This window comes from Mesoplodon densirostris, chromosome 7, assembly GCF_025265405.1.
Source record: "Mesoplodon densirostris isolate mMesDen1 chromosome 7, mMesDen1 primary haplotype, whole genome shotgun sequence".
NCBI lineage: Eukaryota > Metazoa > Chordata > Mammalia > Artiodactyla > Ziphiidae > Mesoplodon > Mesoplodon densirostris.
Genome location: NC_082667.1, coordinates 10022075 through 10049939, shown reverse-complemented (window position 1 = coordinate 10049939; position 27865 = coordinate 10022075). Strand labels below are relative to the sequence as shown.

The following is a 27865-nucleotide window of genomic DNA, read 5'->3' as shown; positions in this document are numbered from 1 at the left end:
CCTCCCAGCACAGACAATGCTACATCAGGTTGTGCCCAGTGGAATTAGGGAAACATATTCAGGGGAGAGTGTGTGGTTGTGAAGCCTACAGTGTGGTGTTGTGGCTCCTTGCCAGGCACAGGGACAAACAGTGAACAAAACAGTCCAAAGACAGAAGCCCACCGGACACCAGATGAATTCCGATGAGACACTAAAGCTTTTGGCTGGCTGCCTATGTGCTTTCTCCACTTCTCCCAAAATGGGTGCCAAGCAGGGTCCCTTATTGTCCCTAGAAAAACAGTTTAGTGGCCTGTCATCTTGAGAATTTACCCAGCCTGCCTTGCAGAGTTGCCTAATTCCAGTAAGCACTGTGTAGCTTACTTGGTTTCCTAAAGGGCCTTACATTTTAGAAGCTTATTTATTTGCTCTTTCTTTTCTGGATTTAGAAATTTGCATGCTATGTGCTTATTATGCAGGGAAACATTTCAAAGGGACTGATGACTGGAATCCTGTCCAAGGCAGTAACACAGCGATTGACTCCATTTAAAATCTGTGGCTCTCCGAAACTATTTTAGAAACAATTCTCATATTTTTTGTGAACTCTTGGTAGGAGAAAAGTCATAACTCATCGATACTCTTGAAACATAACTTATTTCCTGCTCCACCTCCAACATGTATCATACATAACCTTTGACCTAAAAAATCTACTTTATGGATTTTTCTTAGAGGATTAATCAAAAAATGCAAATAAGGACTTATGTATAAAAATGTTCCCTGAAGTATTATTTCTAATAGTACAACATGGAAAACATTTAATAGCATGGAAATGCTCACAAATAATGCTACCTGGGGTGAAAAAGTAAGAAATAGAGCATCTTAATAGTGAAAGGGAGAAATATACCAAAAAATTTAACTGTGAGTGTCTCCAAGTGACAGAATTATAGCCATTTTAATTTTGTCCTTTATACTTTGCCATGCTTTGTCTATAACAAATACACCCCTTACTTGAAAATGTATTTTTCAGCTGAAAATGTATCCAGCTTAGACTTCTTAGGGTTGATTAATCTAGAAAAGGATTTTTCCTTATATAAGTATGTTCTCTTATTCAGATGTTGAGCTTTGAATTATAATTACTATCCATCAGTACCCTCAGGACCCCCAAACCTCAGCCCAACCCCTGTCCGATGCTGAAGCCCCCCCATCTGAATGAAGTTGGTCCATTTTTTATTCAATAAGCATTTTGAGGGCTTCCTTGGTGGCGCAGTGGTTAAGAATACGGCTGCCAACTCAGGGCACACGGGTTAGCCCTGTACCCGGAAGATCCCACAGGCCACGGAGCAACTAAGCCCGTGCGCCACAACAAGAGAAGGAAGCTACCGCGATGAGAAGCCCGCAGGTTGCAACGAAGAATATCCCCCACTCGCTGCAACTAGAGAAAGCCCACGCACAGCAATGAAGACCCAACACAGCCAAAAATTTAAAAAAGTAAATTAAATTAATTTTTTAAGTTAAAAAAAAAACATTTTGAGCAGTTACTGTGTACCAGGCTCTGTGCCAGGCCCAGAGCATAAAGCACTGAACACAACAGCCCAGATGGTGCCCATCATGGGGCTGTTACTACCTCTAAGCCACAGCCCTCAAGTAGGCACCAATGTGATCCTGCCAGGAAAATGGATTCCAGGCACCTCTATCTGAAATCCAGGGTTTTTCTCCCATAGCAATAAGTTGTGCTCACTGATCAGCTCACAAATATCCAGACCACTCCAGTTTCATTCTTTCCAAGAGCTATTGCCCCAGACTTCTGGGAATTTGCTTTTTTGAGTTTCTGAACCATTTGTTCTTTATCCAACAAACATTTATGAAAATCTTCAGAGAGCCAGGCACTGGTCTGGCCTTGTGTTGCAAATAGAACTGTCAAGGTTCCTGCCTGTAAGATGCTCATCACTTAGTCTGTGGACAGAAAAGCCCACCAAAGGACTACAATCAGCCCTGGGAATTTCCATGGGAAAGATGTGGGTGGTGCTATGGCAGGAAGCTTAGCTGATAGACACCTCTTGGAATAGCTGCCTCTTCATTGAGAACTGCTATCAGTGCTGCAAATTTATTTTGGGGGCCTAATTTTAATCGTTCCCAGCCTATTTCAATTCCCCTCAGCCTACCCTCCCAGATGGACTGAACTGAGCACTCTCACACTGGGCACTTAAACAAAAGCTCATTCATCATTCATGGAACACTTGAATGAAAAAAAAAGGAAAACCAAAAATGGCACAAATTTCCCAACCTCGTAATCCCCTACTCTGGATCCCATGAAGAAGACTGTCACAAACGTCAGTTTGGATGATTTTTCAAAGGACAAGATCTCACTAGCTCCTTCTATATAAGTGGTTCTCAACGAGTGGTTCCCCAGACAAGCAAAAGCAGCATCGTCTAAGAACTCATTAGAAATGCAAATTCTGGGCTTCCCTGGCGGCGCAGTGGTTGAGAGTCCGCCTGCCAATGCAGGGGACACGGGCTCGTGCCCCGGTCCGGGAAGATCCCACGTGCTGCGGAGCGGCTGGGCCCGTGAGCCATGGCCGCTGAGCCTGTGCATCTGGAGCCTGTGCTCCGCAACGGGAGAGGCCACAACAGTGAGAGGCCCGCGTACCGCAAAAAAAAAAAAAAAAAGAAATGCAAATTTTTGGGTCTCCCACCCCCAGACCTACTGAGTCAGAAATGCTGGAGTGGGGCCCAGCAATCTGTATTTCATCTCCAAGTGATTCTGATGCTCAATAAAATCTGAGACCATGGCTCGGTTATATGGCTGTCACCCTTCCCATCACGGGGAGGGGCCCAGGGTCAGGGTCCAGGATTAGGGGCACCATCCCCCAGGAAGGATCTAATGTTGACTGTTCAACCCCAGGACATGACCAGTGCCCACATCTTTCACGAAATTCCCCCACCCTATCTATCAGAGCAGAAGCAATTGCTTATCTGTCCCTCTCTTTCAAAGCTGACACAGCAGAAGAGAAATGGACCCATATTTCTCTCAGTGCCTTGTTTCCTTCTAAGACCTCTTGAGACTTTTATTGACACAGCCAGCTTATCTTCCTGGGCGGGGCAGTTTAAGAAATCATTACATGTATGACTGGGTCTTACTGACCCATATAAAGTTATGCTTTGATCCATGCCACATTTTGAGCCAAAAGTACTCGCTATTTGAACAGTCAACCCTCCATGTAAGGGGAGGAAAAGCAGCTAGGGAGTTAGGTTGTCCTATCATACTGAAACCTTAACCTCTTTTCTCAAACAGTGAATTTAGGTGAATTACAATTATAGCAGGATGAACTGAAGGTTTCCTAGTCAAGATTGTGGTATAGCATATTTATGGCTGAAGGAGGCTTCCTTTCCATGGCCTTGACCTTAGGCTGATGTTGAATTTATCTGCATCCCCTGGCTTGCGCTGTCAAACTGGATCCCTAAGAGGTACCCCAGTGATAGAGTAATGTAGGCTGGGATTCAAAGTAGCTGCAGTTAACACAGCTTGAATATGACACACACATTCGACTACCCGGAGAAGAGATAGGAAGATGTTTCTAGAGTGACTTTTGTGTACAACAGTCCAGTGTTGAGAGAACTTTCATAGCTTAATAGCTGTCTAGGGGAAATTTTATAAATAGCAATTGCCAGATGTGGGGCTATGTTAGTCAGAGTGGTCAGAAAGTCAGTAAGATAACTTTGGTTGCTGATGCCTTCTGGCCCGCATCTCTGTGGTCTGGGAGAAAAGGCAGGACTTAAAAAAGGACTGAGTTCTCTCTGCACAATGCCCGCTGCTTACTTCTTCTAATTCAAAGCTTCAGGCCCCGTGAGTTTTTGCCGCTATTTTACATAACAGAATAATGTACCCTTTGGTTCATGTCACTAATCTAGTATCTTGCAGTTGTTTTACTGGGTAGAAGTGCAAACTTCTATTTGAAGGTCACTATGGTAACAGTAATCTAGGGCAGCTCCGGGGGAATACAATCAATCATCTAGGGGGGGTCAGAGCCTTTCAGGTTCTGGGGCAGGGAGGAGGAAAAGTGTCACCAAAAAATTAGGTCACTTGTGGTTGAAGGAATTTAGAGCTGAGATCCTGAGGCTCAGAGGAGGGGTTTTCAGACTCTTCAGTGCACCCCAGGCAAGAGCAGATGCCACAGCATCGGGCACATACAGACCAATTACAGAGGTTATCTTTCTGTTCTTTACCAAACGTTACGGGGAGACACAATTAAAAGGAAGAGAATAACTAGCAAGTCTGCGAAACATCTCGGGCAGAGGAAGGACTTCAGTGCGTGCAGCGGTGCTTTTCAGTTTTCAATTACAAAACCGCGGCACATCACTTCTTGTATGTCGCCATCAACACCACCCCTCCGCCTCGTGAGGAGGAGGAGGAGTTCCCCGCATCCCACTAGGAAGCTCGCGTGCACAGAAGGCCAGCATAGCACCTGTCCTAGGAGCCGGGCAGCGAGAGTCGGATCTGCAGTGGCGAGGCCGGCAGCGGGGTTGCGCCGCGGCGGCGCGTTGGAGCTTTACGGTAATTCTCCGCGGCGCGCTGCCCCGCCCTCGTGCACAGGCGCAGAGCCGTTGCCGGCAGAGAGGTTGCGAGCACAGCCGTTTCCAGAGCGTCTTCGACTGGAGAGAGTGGACTGTGCAGGTTCCGAGGCCGACCGGGCGGTTCGGCCAAGCCCGAAGCCCCGGCGTCCGCCTCCTGCGGCGTCCTCGGTAAGTCGACGGCCCTGAGGGAGTCGCCACCCGAGACCCCGAAAGGCACACTCCCCGGTGCCGGGGGCTGGAGGCGGGAGGGCACTGGCGAGATCCAGCCCTCAGGCCGCCCCTGGCCCCGCGGCGGGGGTGGGAGCCGGGGACAAGTCCCAGGGAAACCGAGGCCCGACGTGGGGCCGGGGAGGAAGGCTGGAGCTGCGACCCCAGATGCCATCCCGGCCGGGGGCCCAGCACGGGACAGGAACCGGGTTACCCGGGGAAACGGAAGCCCGATGTCAGTGGGCGAGGAGGGTGCGCTGGCTCTGGGGCGCAGAGCATCCCACCGCCCCCGCGAAGTTGGCAGGTGCCCCGGGCCGGGGGCGGGCGCTCTGGGCTTTTCTTGCAACGTTCAAACCCAGCCGCTTCTGTCCTCCGTACTCCCTGGGTCTCAGGAATTTGCCCGAGGCTGTAAACTCTGAGGGCTTTCCCCTCCCTGCGTAGAAATTGGACCTTGTCCCCGACGGGAGACTTAAGCCCCAGTGCGGTTTTCTTGGACCCGCTTGAAAAGACGCTTTCGTCTTCCTGATCCCTAGAATCCGTCTCCATGAACCCCGCCGTCGTCGTGGTCCACGGTGGCGGAGGCAGCAATATCTCCAAGGACCGCAAGGAGCGGGTGCTCCAGGGCATCGTCAAAGCCGCCACCGTGGGTTACAACATCCTCAAGGAGGGAGGGAGCGCAGTTGACGCTGTGGAAGGAGCCGTGACCGTCCTGGAAGATGATCCTGAGTTCAACGCAGGTAAATTTGCACTGCAACTGGTAACTGATGCCAAACCGGGTTAAGCTTCTACCCCAAGATAAATAGAACCTCTCTAAAGTGTCAATGAATCTCTTCAGCTTTATGGTAAAATCTAATATGCTGAAAAGGTTTAGTTTTTCTCTCTTTGCCTGTTGACCAAGTTGCTCTAAAGAATTTTAAAATTCATTATTCCCCCTTTTTTCTTTAATCTGCTTTCTAGAATTCACATACCAAGAGGGGTTTTTTTTGTTTTTTTGGTTTTTTGGTTTTTTGTTTTTTTTGCGGTACGCGGACCTCTCACTGTTGTGGCCTCTCCCATTGCGGAGCACAGGCTCCGGATGCGCAGGCTCAGCGGCCATGGCTCCGCGGCATGTGGGATCTTCCCGGACCGGGGCACGAACCCATGTCCCCTGCATCGGCGGGCGGACTCTCAACCACTGCACCACCAGGGAAGCCCCAAGAGGCTTTTTTTATTACATCTTTTTGTGGGGGAAGAGGGTAGACTACTGTTGGGTGGCAACCTTGGGAGCTTCAGGGTATAATTTGAATCGGTCCCCCATACAGGGAGGGCAGGGAGAGACCACGGGAAAAGGCAGACCTCTCCAGATTGGTAGGTGGCAGGTTTAATAAGCGTGGGAACTTACACAAGAGGCTTGCCTTGCAGGATAAGTAGACCTCTGTCCATGCTAACCAGAATCTTAAAAGTTTATATCGTAGCCTTATCTGGGCTCAGTCACATATACCATCCAGATGGTCTCAACACCACATCTCAAGGCTGTGTCCTGGGCAGCTTCTGGTGCAAGAAGACAAGCGGAGAGCACACTCCGAGGAAAGCGGAAGGGGTGAGGGGACTCCGATTGCCCCAGCACTCCACCCCTCGCGACCGGCTCTTACAATCTCACACACTTTCTCTTCCACAGTGTGCCCTGAGCGGGCAATAACGGGTGGCTCATTTGGCGGCTGTCTGGCTGCATTGGAGGCAGATGCCACAGCATCGGGCACATACAGAAGAAAACACGGGTTAAGACAATAATTCCCCAGATCACAGATACCTTTCTCCACTGAGAGCCTCATGATTCAGACCATTGTTACTAAGTCCCCTAGGCTGGGAGCCAGATCACTCAGAGCATTCACTTGTGTCCTGTGATTTAATGAAGGCAACACTTTAACAGACTCATCGGGTATGAGCACACAGCATCCTGTTTGGATATAATGGCTTAGGTGCCTCTTTGCAAGGCAGTAATAATGGCCAAGGCCTTTCTGTTTTAGAGGAGAGCTTGTCTCCTTAGAGACATGTCAGTGTGCTGGAAGAACAGGCTTTGTTGGTTGTCATTCAAGGCTTGGTGAGTGCATTTAGTAGGAGGCTCTGTGTGGGCTGTCATGTGCTCTCCAGGCCCATGGAGGGCTCAAAGACAGCAGCCAAAAGGTCATTCCAGTGGGAAACAGAACATGGCCACCTGGCCTTGAGGAGAGGGAAGTCAGCAGCCTTAGGAATTTGACCTGGTTTTATATACCATACATGTTAGCCAGGGGAGGTAGTGCTGTCAGGCTTGAGGAGATGGACTGGTGGCAGGATACATGAGACCAGAACCCTCACCTTCTCCTCTTTTCCAGTGGTGTGCATCCCATTCCAGGTATAATGCATTTCAACGGGCCCAGCTTGGGGCAGGCCAACAGGAACCCAGTGGAGATTGAGTAGTTCCCCTCACCCATCCTGTTAGAGTGTCCCAGTGCAAATTCCAGGAGATAATCTCCTTTCCCAGGTGTGATGCAGTTTGGTGTTCTCAGCACCGTAGCACGTTGATCCACGGTGAAAGTCAGGGCAGCGGCTGTTTCCTGACATACTTTTTTGGTATCGGTGCTTCCGTAGGGGTCCCCAGTCTGGGATATGGGGCAACAGCCCTACTCGATGACCATTCAGATGTATGAAAGCCTTGGACAGTACTTCAGTACCCCCAGCCACAGTGGCTTTATCTGTTAGTAATTTAAGGTACTGCTTTAATATTCCATTTTTCCTTTCTCTCAGCCCTGCTGCTTGTGGGTTATAGAGGAGATAGAACCTCCATTCGGTGCCATGTTCTTTTGCCCAGTCTTGCATATCACAATCCACAGTCTTTGAAATGTGACCCCAGTCACTATCTATTTGATGAGGGTACCCCTACACGGTACTTAGCTTCTCTAATCCCCTAACAGTGGCGGCCTGGTTTGCATGGGGACAGGGGAAAGCTTGGGTTAAGCCAGATGTGGAGTCCACACAAACCAGGGGATGTTAGAACCCTGTCTCAGAGGGAGGAGGCCAGTATAGTCAGTTTGCCAATCCCTTACCAGTTAGGAACTCTGGTGGGTGGCCTCAGACTCCTTTGGCAGTTGCCATGGGCATTGTTTACAACACACAGGACATGCTGTTATTGCATTAACCAAGTCACTGTATTTCAAGGGCAACCCGACATCTTTGGCAATATGCCGCCCCACCCGAGCTCTGTGGTGGCCACTCTTTCCATGCATCCAATCTGCTGTATCTACTGAAGGGTCAGTTGCTAGGGATTGAACCCAAGCTAGGGCATCATCTTCCTGATTGCCAGGGGGTGTCAGTGCCTTATGAGCCAGGACATGGAAGACAGTGAGGATTGCCTCAGTCTCTTGCAGGCAAACCCAAATGTCACCTCCACACATCCTGACCCCACAAAGGCCCACTCGTTAATCATCCACCCTTCAACTTCCTGTTTTCAGAGCCATAGGGTTAATCTCTTTAGAACAGCCCAGCTGTCAGTGCAAGGGGTTAGCGGCCAGGGACCAGGAGTAACAACCAGCCAAAGGGCTCTGAGTTCAGCCCGCTGGCTGCTGCAGTTCATCCTTCCTGAGAGGCTCCACCTGGAGCTCTGTGTACACCACTGCTAGGTGTTGTTGCTCTAGGGGCAGTACGTGGGGTTCCTGCCCCCTTCCAGAGCTGAGACCAAAATCCCAGGAGCACTCTCCCCTTCTGTTTTCTCTGCCACAGTGCCTGCCCTATACCTACCAGAGTCACAGACACATCTAACTCAAATGGTAGCCCTGCTTGGGAGACGCCCAGAGCTTTAATCTGCTTCACTAGTGCTTTTGCCTTCTCAAAGGCAGCTTGCTACTCTGATCCCCAGTCCCACACGTGCCCTTTCTTTACTGCATACCATAAACTGTACCCATTTTAAGTTTTGAAAAATGTACATACCTGTGTAACCACACTACAACCAAGGTGTTAAAATTTCCGTCACCCCCAAACATTCCTTCCTGCCACTTTGCAGTTAATCCCCCCCTCCCGGCCCCAGCACCAGGCATCCACTGATCTGCTTTTGTCATAAATTTGCATTCTCTAGAATTTCATATAAATGCAATCACAAAGAGTGTATTCTTTTGTGTTTGGCTTCTTTCACTCAAATCAGTCCTTTTTTAGAGTAATAATCATCATAGCTACCATGAGTGTCTACTATGTACCAAACAGTGGTCTAAGAAACTTGCGTGGTTAACTCATTTAATCTGCACCATAGTCCTATGAGTTAGGTGTAATTATTATTAGGCTCATTTCTCAGATGAGAAAACTAAGGCACAAAAAGTTTAAGTAACTTGCTGGAAGACACTCATTTCCTCTTTATTTTGAAGTAGAAAACCTAAGATCTAGGGATTAAAACGCTTCTAGGGAATTACACCACCTACCTGACATCTGTCAGAGAAAAGAATTTCAGGAAATCTTAACCAATTAGTCATCAGATATTTAGTAACTGTTCTGTCCCCTTGCCTCTGTTCTGTGCTCATCAACACTTAACACAAAATTTGGCTTCATTACATAGGCGTTATCGATTAAATCCTTGGCAGTTGGTGATTGATTCAATCTCCAGTCCTCCCCTCCCCAGAAATCAGGGGGTGGGACTAAAAGTTCCAGCCCTTCAATCCTGGTTGGTTCCGCTGGCAACTAGCCCCCCACCTTTAGGGGGTTTTCAAAAGTTACCTCATTAACATAAATTTGGTTTTGGTTGAAAACTGCTTGTTATGAATAACAGGACACCCAGTTCACCTGTATGGATCTGAAGTGGTTTCAGGAACTGAGGGCAAAAAACCAAATATAACAAAAGATGCTCCCATTGTTCTGATCCCTTAGGAAATTCCAAAGGGTTTGGCAGCTGTGAACCAGGTACCTGGACGAAGACCAAAATATGTATTTATGATAAATCAAAGTATCACACCTCCTTTGTCAAAGATCAGTTTATATATTTGTGTGGATCTGTTTTGGACTTTCTATTCTGTTCCATTGATCGATTTTTCAAATTCTTTCACCAACACCACACTGTCTTGCTTACTGTAACTTCTAGTAAAGTCAGCTGCAAATAGAGAACATTTTATTTCTTCTTTTCCAAACTTTATGCCTTTTCTTTCTTTTCTAACATTGCCTGGGCCATCCAATATTATGTTGAATAGGAGTGGTTAGAGCAGAAATTCTTGCATTTTTCCCAGTCTTAGGGGGAAGGCACTGTCCTTCACCGTTAAGCACGATGTTGGTGGTAGGGTTTTATAAGTACCCTTTACCAGGTTGAGAAGTTCCCTTATTCTTAGTTTTTTGAGATTTTAAATCATCTGTGGATGTTGAATTTTATCAAATCCTTTTGCTGCATCTATTGAGGTGACTATGTGGTTTTTCTTTTGTCTGTTGATATGGTGAATATTGATTGATTGGATTTTGAACCAGGTTTTCTCTGGGATTAACACCACTTTGTTGTGACATGTTATTTTTATTTTATTTATTTTTTTGCGGTACGCGGGCCTCTCACTGTTGTGGCCTCTCCCGTTGCGGGGCACAGGCTCCGGACGCACAGGCTCAGCGGCCATGGCTCACGGGCCCAGCCTCTCCGCGGCATGTGGGATCTTCCCGGCTCGGGGCACGAACCCGTGTCCCCTGCATCGGCAGGCGGACTCTCAACCACTGCGCCACCAGGGAAGCCCTGACATGTTATTTTTTACACATGTAAATGCTGGGTTTGATTCGATGGTGTTTTCTTGAGGATTTTGCATCAGTGTTCATGAGAGATGCTGGTCTATAGTTTTATTTTCTTATAACATCTGTCTGGTTCTGAAATGAAGGTGATGCTGGCTTCATATGATGAATTGGAAAGTGTTCCCTCCTGTTCTGTTTTTCTCGAAGTTTGTATAAGGTTGCTATTATTTCTTTGTAAATATTTGGTAGATAGGTTTTTTGTTTGTTTTGATGGAAAGTTTTTAAGAAATGAAATTCTTTAATAGGCATGGCACTATTCAGGTTATCTATTTCTTCTTTGAGTGAGTTTTGTCAGTTGTCCTTCAAGAAATGTTTCTATTTGGTTTAAGTTGCTGAATTTGCAACATTTCTGTGTTATGCTTTTGATGTCTGTATGGTCTGTAGAGAGGTCCCCTCTTTCATTCCTGATTTTTGTAATGTGTCTTTTTTTTCTTTGTTAGTCTAGAGTTTATCAAGTTTATTGTTCTTTTCAAAGAACTAGTTTTAGTTTTGGGGGGTGAATTTGGTGAATTTTTCTGTTTTTTTCTTTTCTTATTTATTTATTTGTTTGTTTGCAGCTGTGTTGGGTCTTTGTTGCTGTGTGGGCTTTCTCTAGTTGCAGCAAGCAGGGGCTACTCTTCGTTGCGGTACGCAGGCTTTTTGTTGCAGTGGCTTCTCGTTGCAGAGCATGGGCCCTAGGCGCTTGGGCTTCAGTAGTTGCAGCACACGGGCTCAGTAGTTGTGGCTCACAGACTCTAGAGCACAGGCTCAGTAGCTGTGGTACATGGGCTTAGTTGCTCCGCGGTATGTGGGATCTTCCTGGACCAGGGATCGAACCCATGTCCTCTGCATTGGCAGGCGGATTCTTAACCACTGTGCCACCAGGGAAGTCCCATTTTCTGTTTTTTCTTTTGCTCTTTTTCTGTTCTGAATTTCATTGATTTATCTTTATTGTTTCCTTTATTCATTCAGCTTGCTTTGGAAATAATTTACTGTTCTTTTCCTGTTAGATCATTAACTTGAGACTATTCTTTTCTAATACAAGCATTTAATGTTTAAAATTTTACTCTAGCACTGCTTTGATTTTTACATGTTTTTACAGGTTGTCTTAATTTTCATTCTGTTCAAAATGTGTTCTAATTTTCCTTGTGACTTCCTCACTGAATCATGGGTTATTTAGAAGTGTGATGCTTAATTTCCAAATATTTGTGGATTTTCTAAATATCTCTCTGTTAATGATTTTTAGTTTAATTCTGTTATGATCAGAGGACATACTTTGTGTGATTTGCATTCTTTTAAACTTCGTAAGGTTTGGTTTTTGGCTCAGAATGTGTTCTACCTTGGCCATTTGCACTTAAAAAGAATATGTACTTGGGCTTCCCTGGTGGCGCAGTGGTTGAGAGTCCACCTGCCGATGCAGGGTACACGGGTTCGTGCCCCGGTCCAGGAAGATCCCACATGCCACAGAGTGGCTGGGCCCATGAGCCGTGGCCGCTGGGCCTGCGCGTCCGGAGCCTGCGCTCCGCAACGGGAGAGGCCACAGCAGTGAGAGGCCCATGTACCGCAAAAATAAATAAATAAATATATATATATATATATATATATATATATATATATATATATATATATATGTACTCTGCTGTTGTTGGATGGAAAAATCTATAAATCTCAGTAAGGTCAAGTTCACTGGTAATGTTCATACCTTCTGTATCTTGATTGTCCATTTCTGATTAATGAGAGAGGAGTATTGAAGTCTTTAATTGTAACTGGATTCGTCTATCTCTCCTTTGAGTTCTGTCAGTGTTTGCTTCATGTATTTCGAAACTGTTGTTTAGCATATAGATTGTTGTCTTCTTGGTGAACTGACCCCTATATCATTACTTAATGTCCTTATTATTATTTAACGTTCCTTATTGTGAAGTACACTTTGCCTCCAGTTTTCATTTGATTCATTTTGGCATGCTATAATTTGTCCATTTTTACTTTTAACCTATTTGCATCTTTATATTTAAAGTAGATTTTTTTTTATTGGCAGCATGTAATTGTGTCCTATCTTTTTGTACAATTTGACAGTCTCTGCTTTTTTTAAGATTTATTTATTTATTTTTATTTATTTTGTTTTTTATTTTTGGCTGCATCAGGTCTTAGCTGTGGCACTCAGGATCTTCACTGAGGCATGCAGGATCTTTCGTTGCAGCACACGGGCTCATCATTGTGTGCAGGCTTCTCTCTAGTTGTGGCGTGTGGGTTTTCTCTTCTCGGGGATCTTAGTTCCCTGACCAGGGATCGAACCGCATCCCCTGCGTTGTAAGGCGGATTCTTTACCACTGGACCACCAGGGAAGTCCTGACAATCTCTGCTTTTTATTGGGGGTGTTTAGACCATTTACATTTAATGTGATCATTGATATGGTTAGGCATAAATTTGTAATCTTGCTGTTTGTTTTCTATTTGTCCAATCTATTCATTGTTCCATTTCCTGTTTTTCTGCTTTTTTCTGCCTTCTTTTGGAATAATTGAATGTTCATAATTCCATGTTATCTCCTTTGTTGGCCTAGTAGCTTGACTTCTTTTTTTAAAGGTTGTTTTAGGGTTTATAGTATATCTCTCACTTGTCACAGTCTACCTTAAGTAATATCACACTTCGTGCATACTATAAGAACCTTTTACAGCATACACCTGTCTCCCCTTTCCTAGCCTTTGTACTACTGTTGTCATATGTTTTACTTATGTGTATAAGTTGCCTAATGCATTGTTATTATTTTTCCTTTAAACAGTTATATTTTAAAGATATTGTAAAAATAAAGGGAAAAGGTATTTCTGTTTATCCACATATTAGCCATATCCAGTGTTCATTCTTTGGGGGAATCCTGATGGCTCTTTGCTATCATTTTCCTTCTGCCTGAAAGACTTCCTTTAACATTTCTTATATTGCATATCTGCTATTGATGACTTTTTTTTAACTTTTGTTATGTCTATAAACGTCTTTGTTTGGTTTTTTTTTTTTTTTTTTTTTTTTTGCGGTACGCGGGCCTCTCACTGTTGTGGCCTCTCCCGTTGCGGAGCACAGGCTCTGGACGCGCAGGCTCAGCGGCCATGGCTCACGGGCCCAGCCGCTCCGCGGCACGTGGGATCCTCCCGGACCGGGGCACGAACCCGTGTCCCCTGCATCGGCAGGCGGACTCTCAACCACTGCGCCACCAGGGAAGCCCTGTTTTGGGTTTTTGAAAGATGTTTTTACTGGGTGTAGAATTCCAACTTGACAGTTTTTTTTTTCTTTGAGGGCTTCAAAGATCTTGCTCCTCTGTCTTCTGGTTTGCATTGTTTCTGACATATCGTTTTTCTTTTTTCCTCTGTACCTAATGTGTCTTTCTCTGGCTGCTTTTAAGATTTTCTCTTTCTCATTAGCACTAAGCTGTTTGATCATGATGTGCCTGAGTGTAGTTTTGTTCATGTTTCTTTTCCTTGGAGTTTGTTGTGCTTTCGGATCTGTGAATTTATAGTATTCACCAAATTTGAAAATTCATCATTTCCTTAAATTTTTTTGTCCCTCTATCTCACCTCTCCTTTTGGGGACTCCAATTACACATATACTGGGCCACTTGAAACTGTCCCTGAGCTCAGTGATAAACTCTGTTCAATTTTTTTTCAGTCTTTTTGTTTACTGTGTCTTCAAGTTCATTCATCTTTTGTGCAGTGTCTAATTTGGTGTTAATCCTATCCAGTTATTTTTCATTTCAGACTTCTTTTTTCGTCTCTAGATGTTCTCTCTGGGTCCTTTTCATATTTTCTTCCATGTTCTGGTACGTATGACAGCCGTTTTAACATTTTTGTCTAATAATTCTATCATTTATGTCATTTCTGAGTCTGTTGCTATTAATTGATTTTTTTGTTGTTGTTCCTCCTCATTATGTGTCATATTTTCCTGTTTCTTTGTGAGCCTGTTAATTTCTTATTAGATACCAAACACTTGTTAGTTGCTGGATATTTTTATACTCCTTTAAATATTTTTGAGCTTTGTTCTTATCCCTCTGAGGAAACTGAGTCACATAGAGTTTAAGAATAGCTGGGCTTACAAGTGTTATCTAGGCAGAGAAAGTTGGAGAAAAGTTGCTAGTGGTAAAGAGAACAGAGTAATGAGAGCTAATGGTACATTCAGGGAAACCTAATATTTCAGTAAAATGTTGCCAAGGAGAAGAGATGAAGCTAGAAAAGTAAGTCAGAGGCCAGATCAGGAAGGGCTTCATACCGTTTATTGTGTAGGTCATGGGGTATCAAGTCAGATTTGTGTTTTTAAAAACGTTCCTTTGACAATGGAGTAGAGGATGAATTAAAGTAGGCAGCTTAGGGGAAACTCTGAGGCCATTTCTAAATTCTTAATTCTTGCTTTTTGGCTTCTTTTTGATTTTAGGTTGTGGATCGGTCTTGAACGAAAATGGTGAAGTTGAAATGGATGCAAGTATCATGAATGGGAAAGACCTGTCTGCAGGAGCGGTGTCTGCTATCCGCTGTGTCGCAAATCCCATTAAAATTGCACGGCTTGTTATGGAAAAGGTATGTGGGACTAAAGCACCCTTTTCCTAAGGAATTGTCACTGCTGCACTTCAGTGACTAAAAGGGTTCTGACTTGTAGGGAAATACTTGAGATCACTGTTCTCCTGAAATTGTATGAAAGAACAAAAACAATGTTATTTAAGTTTCTCGAGGAAACCAAGATTCTGACTCTGTTGATGTAATTTGACTCATGACCACTTAACCAGTGATTACATTTCACATTATCTTAATGTTTTCATGTTATCTTCCTGTATTTTCTTCAGCCTGCTTTCAACACATGTAACACAACACATACACACTGAACAGACCAACTGTTTAAATAGCATATATGGGGGAATTCCCTGGTGATCCAGTGGTTAGGACTCCACGCTTCCACTACAGGGGGCCCAGGTTTGATCCCTGGTTGGGAAACTAAGATCCTGCGAGCTGTGCGGTACAGCAAATAAATATTTACCTACATACATAAATATGTAGATCAATAAATAACATGTATGAAATAAAAATGGATTAAATTCTCTAAATTTAAGATCATATGTAAGTTGAATTCCTAGTAATATTCCATCATCTGGGTTTTTCTGAAAATACAAAAACTCAGAGAGCTAGGCTTTTTTCAACATTCAGAAAAGCAAGCCAGTGAAATTTGCATTTTTGAGGCTTTGTACCCAGAGAGAATAATTATTTCCACACAGTAGGAACAGTTGAAAAGATTTTAACTTTTTCACAAAACTAACTATTTTCCCATTTCTTTCTGCCTCAAGACACCTCATTGCTTTCTGACTGACCAAGGTGCAGCAAAATTTGCAGCAGCCAGTGGGATTCCAACAATTCCTGGAGAACAGCTGGTTACAGAAAGAAACAAAAAACGTCTAGAAAACGAAAAGCATGAGAAAGGTGCTCAGAAATCAGACTATCAAAAGTAAGTATCATCTGTGGCTCACATTTTTGCGACTTATTCAAATGTGAAAGTTTGACTCATGTCTGGTTATCCATGTTTCTTAAATAAGATAAATATTGGGCTTCCCTGGTGGCGCAGTGATTGAGAGTCTGCCTGCCGATGCAGGGGACAAGGGTTCGTGCCCCGGTCCGGGAAGATCCCACGTGCCGCGGAGTGGCTGGGCCCATGAGCCATGGCCGCTGAGCCTGCGCGTCCGGAGCCTGTGCTCCGCAACAGGAGAGGCCACAACAGTGAGAGGCCTGCATACCACACACACACACAAAAGTCAAATATCACTTGGTAGTTTGAGTTTTTGTACAAAATAGTTCACACTAAGTAATGGAAAAACTGCTCTTTTGACTCTGAAATTTAACCTCATTTATTACTGCTATGAATAGTAACTCAAATTCAGCTAAGAGTTCCTTCTCCAACATGATTTAATAGATGAATGCCGTGTGTTAAGGTATTAATTACCTGCATACTTCTTGATCAGTTTGTTATCTTCGGTACACTGCACAGGTTCTCTGTGATGTAGACCACCCTATGAACTTATTTAGGCACCCTTTCACAGTGCAGAGAAATCAGTACAGCCCTTATAAGTGAATTAATCATGTGTTCTGAATTATGGTTTTCTGTGTTACCAATTCAAAAATACCAAATAAAAGGACCTTAATTTAAAGAAAAATTTGAAAAATAAAATTTGAATGTGGCCTGGAGGTTTATAATGGAATATAATCCATTAACTCCACATACCCCTTTAGATTTGTAATGTTAAACCAGAGGTGTACTTTAGTATCACTTAGGGAGCTTTTTCAAAATCTACATGTCTGGGGGCTTCCCTGGTGGCGCAGTGGTTGAGAGTCAGCCTGCTGATGCAGGGGACGCGGGTTCGTGCCCCGGTCCGGGAAGATCCCACATGCCGCAGAGTGGCTGGGCCTGTGAGCCATGGCTGCTGAGCCTGCGCGTCCGGAGCCTGTGCTCCGCAACGGGAGAGGCCACAACAGTGAGAGGCCCCCGTACCGCCAAAAAAAAAAAAAAAAAATCTACATGTCTGAGCCCCTTCCCTAAAGAATCTAATTTAGGGACTTCCCTCATGGGAAGTTATCTAGGCAGAGAAAGTTGGAGAAAAGTTAAGACTCCAGGCTTCCACTGCAGGGGGCGTGGGTTTGATCCCTGGTTGAGGAACTAAGATCCCGCATGATGCATGGCATGGCCAAAAAAAAAAATCTAATTGAGTAGAGCTGAGGTGGAGAGGCCAGGCAAGTCCATTAGAAAAAAGTTCCCCAGGTAATTCTAGTGTGTCCCCAGGTTAGGAATCTGTTTTACAAGATTGGCCATATGTTGGTAGCTATTGATCATCTTTACTGAGTGTGCTATTGTGTCTATAGACTAAAGTCACAGGAATGGCGTTGCTTTATCGGTGGTTCATGTACATTTTAATAGATGTTGCCACATCACTTTCCAAAAATTCTGCAACAACACACATCTCCACCAACCAGTACTGCTCTTCGATATAAGCAAGAGGGGCTCCTGCCCTGGGCCCTGCACTTTAGAGGACCCTCATATCACAGTTACACAAAGCAGTTGGTTTATTGCAGATCCATGGGATATCTCTGTCACTCAGCAGTGACACAGCATTCCCCATAGCCTTCATCATCCGCTCTTGTGACAAATATCATTCAGCCCCCAGGGAAGTGCTTCTCTGCATCTCTTGCTCTATGTCTTGGAAGTAAAGACCACCTGAGTCAAAAGATTTGTGGGATATGCCACTGCTGACATCAGAAAGAGACCCTGTTTTGGAGTGTGGGGAAGACTTGAACAGCAGAAGGACTTAGGTGAGAGAAAAAGACAATAATTTGTCAAACAAATGCTTGCATAATCAAGGGTTGTTACCCAGTAGGGCACAGTGTCCTTTTTCTTTCTCCATGTTTCAGTTTGTGGTTCTGGAGTTATTCATGAATTAGTATGATATCTGCAAGACTTGCACGTGAGGGCTGATTCCTGTTACTCTTAAATTTGTAGATGTGTAGGTCTAGACCAGCACTGTCCAATAGAAATCTGAGAGCCATATATGTAATTTAACATTTTCTAGTAGCCACATTAAAAAAAAGTAAAAAGAAATGAGTGAAATTAATAATATATTTAACCCAATATACCCCCAATATTATCATTTCAACATGTAATCAATGTAAGAATTTATTTATGAGATATTTTACATCTTTTCATGCTAGACCTTCCAAATCTGCCATGTATTTTACACTGACAGCTTGTCTCACTGTAGACTGCCTGCATTTCCAGTGCTCAGTAGCCACGTGCAGACAGTGGCTGCTGTATTGGACATCACAGGTCTAGACAGAACCTGCATGAGGAACCAATTCTTTATGTTGGCAACTAAATGGACACTGAATATTAGACTTATGTATGGTTTTATTCTTATAAAAATACTTAAGATTGAGTTAAATTTTTTTAATGTTGAAATTTTTAACTTTTAAGTAATTTTTATTTAAAATGTTATATTCATTAATTATAGTTGATGTTTAGACTTTAATATTAATAAGTTTGTAAATTTTAGGAAAAAACTAACTTTTGAAATTATATCTGCAAATTACTTTTATTCTTTTTTGGGGGATTTGCCCTTAATTTTGATGAAAATATATTCTAATTTTGTACACTCTCAGTATAGTTACATTTCACTTTCTAATTCCTAGATTACTGAAAATGTGTACAAGTCAAAATTTTGATAGAAAAAGAATACTAAAGTGGAATTCACAAAAGAAAAAAAAGCTAAAAGGAAAAAAAGAAGTAAAATATCTTCAAAGAAACAGTCTGCTTTAAAAGTAAGCACTCTTAGACTTCCCTGGTGGCTCAGTGGTTAAGAATCCACCTGCCAATGAAGGGGACACAGGTTCGATCCCTGGTCCGGGAAGATCCCACATGCCGCAGAGCAACTAAGCCCGTGCGCCACAACTACTGAGCCTGAGCTCAGAGCCCGCGAGCCACACCTGCTGAACCGACACGCCACAATTACTAAAGCCCATGCGCCTAGAGCCTGTGCTCCAGACCAAGAGAAGCCACCACAATGAGAAGCCTGCGCACCGAAATGAAGAGAAGCCCTGCTCGCTGCAACTAAGAAAGCCCACGAGCAGCAACAAAGACCCAATGCAGCCAAAAAATAAATAAATGAATAAAAATTAAAGAAAAAAAAAAGTAAGCAGTCTTCTTCCAGGATGACCCACATAAAATTCACAAAGAAAACATTACAGATTTTTGTTCAATGAAGATTTAATTACTTATCAAAACAATGAAAATTAGTAGGAATAGTATTCTCACCAAATCCACAACTTGAACAATTCAGATGAAATCCCGACAACTTCATGTTCTTTACTAAAGGAAGATTTAATTGCTCATCATAAAGCAATTTGATGTAATCATACACCAAAAAAGGACACGTGCAATTATTAGAAGCGCTGGGAAAAGGCTGAATAAACAAGACAGTTGATAACCAGAAAAGACAAAGGTAGAAAACATAGATGTAATGTTCTTGAAAGAATAATAATATTTGGACAAGTGTAATGGTACTTTCCATGACCCCATCAACACAATGTTTACGGAAAACAATGGGAAATTTCTAGGGTTAATAAAAATTATTTCAAGCTTTGATAAAATGCCAAAACGTAATTAGGAAAAAAACCTAATGATAAGTATCTAGGAGAGAGAATTCAAATAGGTTAGTTTAATGGGTAATACAGCAAGACATGAAATCATACATGAAGTTTAAAAAACTCAGTTCAACTAGAGTGTACCATGATCAGAAAACATGTTGAAAAACTAACAGTTAAAAGGGAAGCCCGTGATAATGGAGCTAACATGGTAGGTAAATAAAAGGTATGTAAGCACGAACTTTGGCCAAGAGTCCAGAAGTATTCTGTGTGACACGGCCAGCTCACCGTGAATTTGTTTCTAGGAGACACGCCCTCAGCTGCACCAATACTGACGATGCTGTGAGACAGTAGAGGGTCCACTGCAAGAGACTCGATGTGGCCAAAGGTGGAACAGCTTAATTAGACTCACATCTGACCTTATAACAGACCTCAGAGGCGTGGCGGGAATTCCAACTAAATGCTGTTGAAGTAATGAAATCGAATTTAGATAAGAAGAGTTCAGCAAAAATCGCAGGAGTTCCTTAAAGAACAAATCACGGACTTTGAGAGAAAGGGAAATTAATTTTGAATTTGCACTGTCTACAGTTACTTAGTCTGAACTATTCCTCTCCATTGATAAGCTTAGCAGAAGCTTTAAAAAAAATATCTAAGTTTGGCTATTACATTTTTTAAAGGATTAAAAAATTTTTTTAATTTAGAGAAACAAAGCCAAAAGTGCATGGGAAATATGCAAGAAAAATGACATCCGCAGAAAATATAAGGAAATTGAAACAAAGGAAACAAGAATATTTGCCTAACTTGAAGGAGAAGATTCATGTACAGATGATCCTGAAACCAGTTTCTTTAGAGGCTGTTTTTCTGTTCATTATAAAATCGAAGTATAAGTATCATTTGTAGAGAGATTTGAACAAAATTGAACAACATACTGCTATTTTCAATTTTCTTTGTAATATACCAGCAATGAAATTGGAAAGAATTTAAGATACTCTGCATTGATTTAAACACTGCTTAAGAGATGACAAAAATGACTATAGTAAGTGATGGTGATTTAAATGATCAAATTAAACTATTTAGTAAAATCTTCTGTGATAACAGTTTATCAAACGTAACCCCATGTAACACTTGAGCGCGGTAAACATCAGGATTCATTTCCAACTCTAAGTATTTTGCTTTAAGAGGTTTAGATATAGTTCCAATGCTACAGCCTCAGCAGAGTGAAGCTTCTCCAAGTTACAATTAATTAAAAACTTCCTCAGAACTGCATCGCTCAAGAAAAGTTGTGTTGGGCTTCCCTGGTGGCGCAGTGGTTGAGAGTCCGCCTGCCGATGCAGGGGACACCGGTTCGTGCCCCGGTCCGGGAAGATCCCACATGCCGCGGAGCGGCTGGGCCCGTGAGCCATGGCCGCTGAGCCTGCGCGTCCGGAGCCTGTGCTCCGCAACGGGAGAGGCCACAACAGTGAGAGGCCCACGTACCGCAAAAAAAAAAAAAAAAGAAAAGTTGTGTTCTTTGTGACATTGTCAGTAGAATGCATGTTACATGGAAATGTCGATCATAAGAACATGATCAATGCCCCTTGAGATGAAGGCAATGAAAATTAATTTTATGGAATAAATACATCATAATTTATGAGATTGTATATGTGTCTGTGTGGGGTTTTTTTCCCCACTCATCCAGCCATCACCAGCTGATCAACAAAGGATACAAATGTGCATGTGAATGATTAAATTGTCATCACTGGTAGTTTGTCAGCTTTCAGTCGAATGAAAGGCATAGCTCTACAGTATTTCTCAAGATACATTTATCACGGTAAGAGGATAGAGCATCTTTATTATTTCTAAGTATTACATGGACGTGGGCCTCCACTTGCCTTTGTATTTGTGCCTCAGCCCCTTCCTTGTACGTGTTGGGGGGCTGCCACCGGCAGTGACAGGGTCCCTCTTTCCTTATGTGGCGGGAGGGGCTCGCGTCACTGCCGTTGCTCCTCCCTGACAACCGCCAGCTTGGATACTTTGCATTTGTTTGTGGGTCATTCTTTTCCGGGAATTTGCCTATTTTTGTCCTGTGATCATTTTTTCTCTTTAGTTGTTTTGTCCCCTTCCTATCAATCTTAAGGCTATCTTCTCTGCTAAAAAAAATTCCCAAATCTGTTGTTTTTATTTGCTTTTTCTTTGCTTATGGTATTTTTGCCACTTGAACGTTTTCTGTGATCAGTAGTACTCTCCCTCTTCTTGGGTAGTTTGTAAGACGAGAAACTTAGGAGCCATCCCCTCCCTGAGACATACAGCTGCCTAGATTTCCTTGAAGAATTCTGTGTTTTATATTTAGGTCCTTAGCTATCTGGGTTGGCTTTTGTGAGTGATAGGAGATAGGGTTCCCGTTTCCTTCTAATAGGATACCAGCTTTCTCTTTCTAGTCCTTTGAATGCCAGGCTACATCTCTAGCTCCAATTTAGTCTCTCCATGTGATTGCCTAACAGATACCTCAAGCTTTTGTCCAAAACTAAACTTGTTTCCCTACCCAACCCCACTCCACACACACCACAAAGCAAAAAATGTCTTCCCAGTCTTCTACCTTTCAATAAATGTTTCTTGCATCCTTTCAATTTCTGCCTTATATTTCTCTCTCTCACATCTGGTCCACCTGCAAATTCTGTCAGCTCTGCCTTCAAAATGTCCCAGGTCCAGCCTCCTCCCCACCCTCTCCTCTGGAAACACCCCGACACAAACCACTGCCTCTCAAGCCTCTTGAGGGGTCTCTGTTTCCTCTCTCATCTCCCTCAGTCCACACACAATAGCCAGAACAGTTTTCCTAAGATGACTCTTTGTAGAAGTATAGCACACATTCCGGGTGCATAGATCATATATGGAGCCCTGGATGAGCTTTCACAGGGTGGACACACCTGGAATCAGCATACAGCCCGACGCACCCCCCTCCGTCACTGCCCTCCCCACAAGGAAACCGCCTGCCCGGCTTCCAGCACCGTGGGCTAGTGATGCCTGTTTTTGAACTTTATCTGAGTGGGATTGTGTAGTACGTGCTTTTTTGGGTGCCTCTTCTTATGTTTCTGAGATCTGTCTGTTGTGTGTAGCGGAGTCCACCTTCACTGAAGCATAGCGTGTCACAAGTTATTTACTTGGGCGGATGTTTCTGTCATTTGCAGTTTGCTGTTATTACAAGTAGTGCTGCTGTGAACATTCTGTACACTTTCATGGTGAACTTACCTCCACGTTTCTGTTGGACAGAAATATGGGGATAAAATGGCTGAGTCGGTTTTAGGAGACCCCGTGGGTGGCCTCCCAAAGTGGCCATGCCAGTCCACATGCCCGGCAGCAGTGAGTGAGGGTCGCGGTCCCCGCACCTCTGTGCCCATACTTGATACCGTGTCCGTTTCATGTTAGCCATGCCGCTGATGGGCATGGTGGTAAGAATGGTTATTTTTAAAACTTAACTCATCTCGTGACACTTCTCGGTTGAAACTCTCCAGCGTCTTCCCACCTCACTCAGACTAAACGCCCTTCCAATGGCCTGTAAGTAGGATGGATGAGCGTGTGATTCAGGATTCAAACTGGAGCTTGGTTTTGAGAGTGAAAGGGGCACTATTAAGTAAGCCGGGACAACAGGCCTAAGTCAGGACGGTCCTGGGAAACCAGGATGTAGAGTCACCCGACTTGTCAAAGCCTCATGCTCTGCCTGCTGGCCGTCCATCTGACCCTGCTGCACGCTCTCCCTGGCTTTATTCTCTCCAACCACAGTGGCCTCCTTGAAGTTCCTTGAACTTGGCAAGCGTGTCCTGCTTCAGGAATTTCTTCCCCAGCAATCAGCCTGGCTTACCCTCACTCCTTCAGAGAGGCCCTTAGAAAGCAGCACCTCTCCACCATCACGTGTCCCACGTGCAGCTATAGGCTATAGTTTATTGCTGTTCAGTAAAGCCTGACATTCTTTATTGCTCTGTCACCCTGTGCCCCAAATGCAAGCTCCGTGGGAGAAGGTCCTTGGTCCATTTAGTTTTCTGCTGTGTCCCAGCATGTAGAACAGTGCCTGAAATACAGTTCACTATAGAATCGGGGTGGTGGGTATACGGCTGTTAGCATACAATTGCTTCAACTTTTTTTACTTGCAAATTTATAATAAAATGTTAGAGAAAAAGTCAGCTTATTTCGTCTTTATAGCAAGCCCCATGAAACGGGCAAAGGGGTGTGCGGACAGGCAGCAGCAGCGTCACCCAGGTGGTTGTCAGAAGTACACGATGCTGGGTCCCATCCTGTACCTGCCAACTCGGGGTCTCTGGATGGGGGTGCTGAGGATCCAAGGGATGCTGATGCACATGAAAGTTTGAGATGCACTCAATTATTTGTATCCCCGTTTTATAGATGGGAAAAATGAGACGATAAAACTTAACTCAATCACCCAGCTAGAAAATGGTGGTGCTGGGATTGGATGGACCCTTAGAGCTGCGGGCTAAAAGTATGTCCAGCAGTCTAACTGACATGTAGAATGTAAAGCAAACAGGCTTTCTTTGCCGTTTCCATGAGTGGGGAATGCTGGAATCAAAGTGTGTCCCATGTGCCATTAACATAGAAGTGTATTAAGCTACCCTGTCACCTGTGGGAGTGTCTCATCTTCAGCCACTCTTTGTTGGTTTTTTGGCAGAAACTTGGGGACCGTGGGTGCCGTTGCCGTGGACTGCCGAGGAAATGTGGCTTACGCGACCTCGACGGGGGGCATCGTCAACAAGATGCTGGGCCGCGTCGGGGACACGCCGTGTATAGGTGGGCTGGACGGATGATCACTGCCCCTGCCCCTGCCCTCCCCCATCCTCTCGTCCTCGTTCTCTGGTCTTCGCTTCACCCCCACGCCCACTTCTTTCTTCCTTCATTTCCTCCTCCTCCTGGTGGCAGCTTTAGAATTTCTGGGAGTGGCGGTGGGTTGGAGGGGGTTGCCCAGGACACGTGGAGAAGGTGGCGTGTCCAGCAGGCACCTGTTTCCTAGATGCTGTGTTTTGGGGAGGGGGCGTGGAGGGCTTGGGAGGGAGGTGGAGTTGGGGTCCTGAAGTCGCCGCAGCACCCCCGGTGCCTCTGTCTTCTGTCTAATCCGTCTCAGGATCTGCAGACTATTCCCAAAGGGTTAAGTACACGAAACCTTTTCCCAGGCATGGGCTCAAATGAGCAAACTAAGAAAGCTGAGAATTTTAACTTTGCAGTTATTAGATCTGAGTGGCATGAGAGCGACACACCACCACTACGAGATATTGCATGTCGAAGTGTTCTTCGCATTAACCTCGGAGCACATTATCTTAATTCCCAGGGGTGGGGGGAGGGGCGGGGTAGATATGTCTTACCCTGCGCGCTGGGTGGATGTGCTGGGGGCAGAGGAGGGGCTGCCCTGGTGTCGCTGCTCTGGGAAGGCTAGGCCTGCCCCCCCCCCGACGTGCCCTCCATCCCCATCTCAGGGTATTATTCACACGGCGCTCACTAGTGCACCTTGGCGTTTAATATTTATGTAGCGTTAGACTTGTAATATGTGTGTGAATTTCTTGACGGTTGCCGCTCAGTTAGAAACATTTCCCTTCCTCGAACAGGATCTGGAGGTTATGCTGACAACGATATTGGAGCCGTTTCAACAACAGGGCACGGAGAGAGCATCCTGAAGGTGAATCTGGCCAGACTCACCCTCTTCCACGTGGAACAGGGTACGTGGAACAAGGTTATTTTGTCCACGTCTGACTGGGAGGGGACAGGAGCTGTGTATACATCGACGGAGAAGGTTGGGAAACCCTTTCTTGTTTGCTGCCGACGTTGCTTTCAGGTTAACCCCCCTTCTGTTGGGGTCAGGAAAGAAGAGCATTTGGAATACTGGTTGCCTTCTGCCTCCTGGGGGCAGTAGAGAGACTCTGAGCCTGCGTGTGGGAGAAAAGGCAGCTTCATCCAGCGCAGGGAGGGCCTTGTAGGGTGAGAGTCCTTGTTTGAGACATTGAAATAGAAATCACTTACTAAGAATCTTTGTTAAGACGCTTTGGTTTTTCATGCTGTAAATAATTTTCCCATCAGGTTCCTTTCAGTAACTTGTGTTGTTTCTCCACCTCTCATTGTTTTCAGGAAAGACGTTAGAAGAGGCCGCTGACGCGTCGTTGGGTTATATGAAGTCAAAGGTCAAAGGTGTAGGCGGTGTCATCTTGGTCAACAAAGCAGGAGACTGGGCGGTGAAGTGGACCTCCACATCCATGCCCTGGGGGGCCGCAAAGGACGGCAAGCTGTACACTGGAATTGATCTCGGCGACGCCAGCATCACTGCCCTGCCCTAAGCCCCCGGAAGCTGTATTCTAGACGCTAAGACTTAGCTTAATCAATTAGATCTAGAAATGGAAAATTCTGCAGTCTGTCACTCGTTTTGTTACCTTGATCAGTGTTTGGTTGGGGACAGATTCCGAAGCGATGTGCGACATGCCCGTGTTAGGATCAACTAAGACTAGTGAAGATGACAAACTCGCTGAGCCTTCCTCGTGAATACTCCCCATGATCTGAGGTTAGAAAGAGAAACAGCATGATCTTAACAGGACAGAAACGGCCTCAGTGCAGGGAGTGCCTTTTGGAATTGGGGGACCCACTGCAGTGACAGAGGCTGTAGGCACGAGGGTGCGGGGGGCCCGGAGGAGAGCAGCGCTCTGGGGCAGGACCCAGTGCTGGGACGAGGTGGGGAGACAGGGCAGCAGAGCCAATGGATTGGTGAATGTTGCACGTGAACGGTGCAGAGCTCGTTCTGAGCCAGAAGAAAATTAGGTAGAAGTATCTCTGAGAGAGAAACTGATTTTTTTAAGAAAGTGCAGATCTTCTCTGACTTACTAACATAGGCGTGTTTCCAGATGCTTTAAAAGAACGCTCTGGTAACCCCTGGCTCTAATCTGCTAATGAAGGGTCGTCATGGAGATTCTGGACGCCCTCCAAGTCTGAGGGTTTTCTCAGGCTCACACACGAGCCTGCTCACCTCGTGTTTTCCCCCAGCCATCCTCTGCCTCCCAGACCCCCGGGTCCCCATGATGAGCGATGGGGATCGTGACCTCTCCACCTCTACTATGACAGGGAAGGGCCAGTCAGTGTCAAGATGACCCTGACTTAGTGGCGTCCATGACTGTCCAGTGCTGTGGGTCCCCCCAGCTGAACCAAGTGTCCACTGTGGTCAGCATGGTGAAGGAAGGCATTTCCTTGGTGGAGAGTATTCCTATTAACCTCTTTACACTGGAAATGGTATTTTTGCTGTGACATATCTGCTGCTCAGTTTTTTAGTCTGTCAGGGCTTACCTTCTCTCTGGAAAGAAATCGCTTCACTTTAAATTCCATGTGCCACTAATAAAATGTGTTTTGAAAGAATAACAGTGTGGTTAGGAGTCACTGTTGACAAAGACCAGAATGTACACGAGCTCCCTTGGCCTGTCAGTTCAGACAGGTGAACTCAAAGAGAGCTTCCAGCATAAGTGTGGTGTGTGGATGTGATAAGACTGCCTGCCTCATGGAGACTACTCGAGAGTTTTCACAGGAATTGAGTTTTTTCGGGATGGGTTAAGGAAGAAGCCAAAACACCATTGCAGGAATCAGCACGGCTTATGGATCCAGCTTCTCGCGTTGGCCGTCCATTGCACGAGACAGTCGCTCAGTCCAGGCCCCTGTCCCCTGACCTTCCCTGTGCCCGTGTCAGCTGCCCTGAGCCCGAGAGAGAGAGAGAGGTGGCACTTGGAGGCAGAATGGAGTTTGGATCCTGCTTCTCCCCACGACGTGGGTGACCCGGGGCAGGTTAACTTCTGAGAATTTTATCATCTATAAAATAGGTCACTATGAAGATTAAATGAAAACAAAGGACAGCTGCTCAGTGTTTATCTCCGGATCCTCTGGACAAATAGAGAACATGTGGCCAGGCCCAGGAGGGAGTCCATGTGGTTCCGTCCTTGAACACCTCAGGTGCAGCAATCGTCCTTTAGAGCTAAGTATTTTGTTAGCATGTGTATTCGTTTGCTAGGGCTGCACACGCGGTGGCTCACACGGCAGATGTTCCAGAGGCGGGAAGCCCCAGGTGCAGGTGTCAGCAGGGTAGCTTCTCCTGAGGTCGCTCTCTCTGGCTTGCGCACAGCCTGTTCTTTATACGAGTCTGTGGCCAAATCTCCTCCTCTTCTAAGGACACCAGTCACATGGGATCAGGGCCACCTAACGGCCTCATTTTCACCTCTTCAAAGGCC

The 27865-nt window shown here is 44.9% G+C and overlaps 1 protein-coding gene across 1 annotated transcript; it reads left to right on the top strand.

Moving 5' to 3' along the window:
• Nucleotides 1-4587: 4587 nt before the first annotated feature.
• On the top strand, nucleotides 4588-26986 carry ASRGL1 (asparaginase and isoaspartyl peptidase 1). Its single transcript, XM_060103651.1, has 7 exons — nucleotides 4588-4716; nucleotides 5289-5492; nucleotides 14902-15044; nucleotides 15803-15960; nucleotides 24292-24410; nucleotides 25220-25330; nucleotides 25737-26986. Exons 2-7 carry the CDS (start codon nucleotides 5300-5302, stop codon nucleotides 25940-25942), a joined length of 930 nt encoding a protein of 309 aa, XP_059959634.1. The 5' UTR covers nucleotides 4588-4716; nucleotides 5289-5299; the 3' UTR covers nucleotides 25943-26986.
• The last annotated feature ends 879 nt before the right edge of the window (nucleotides 26987-27865 follow it).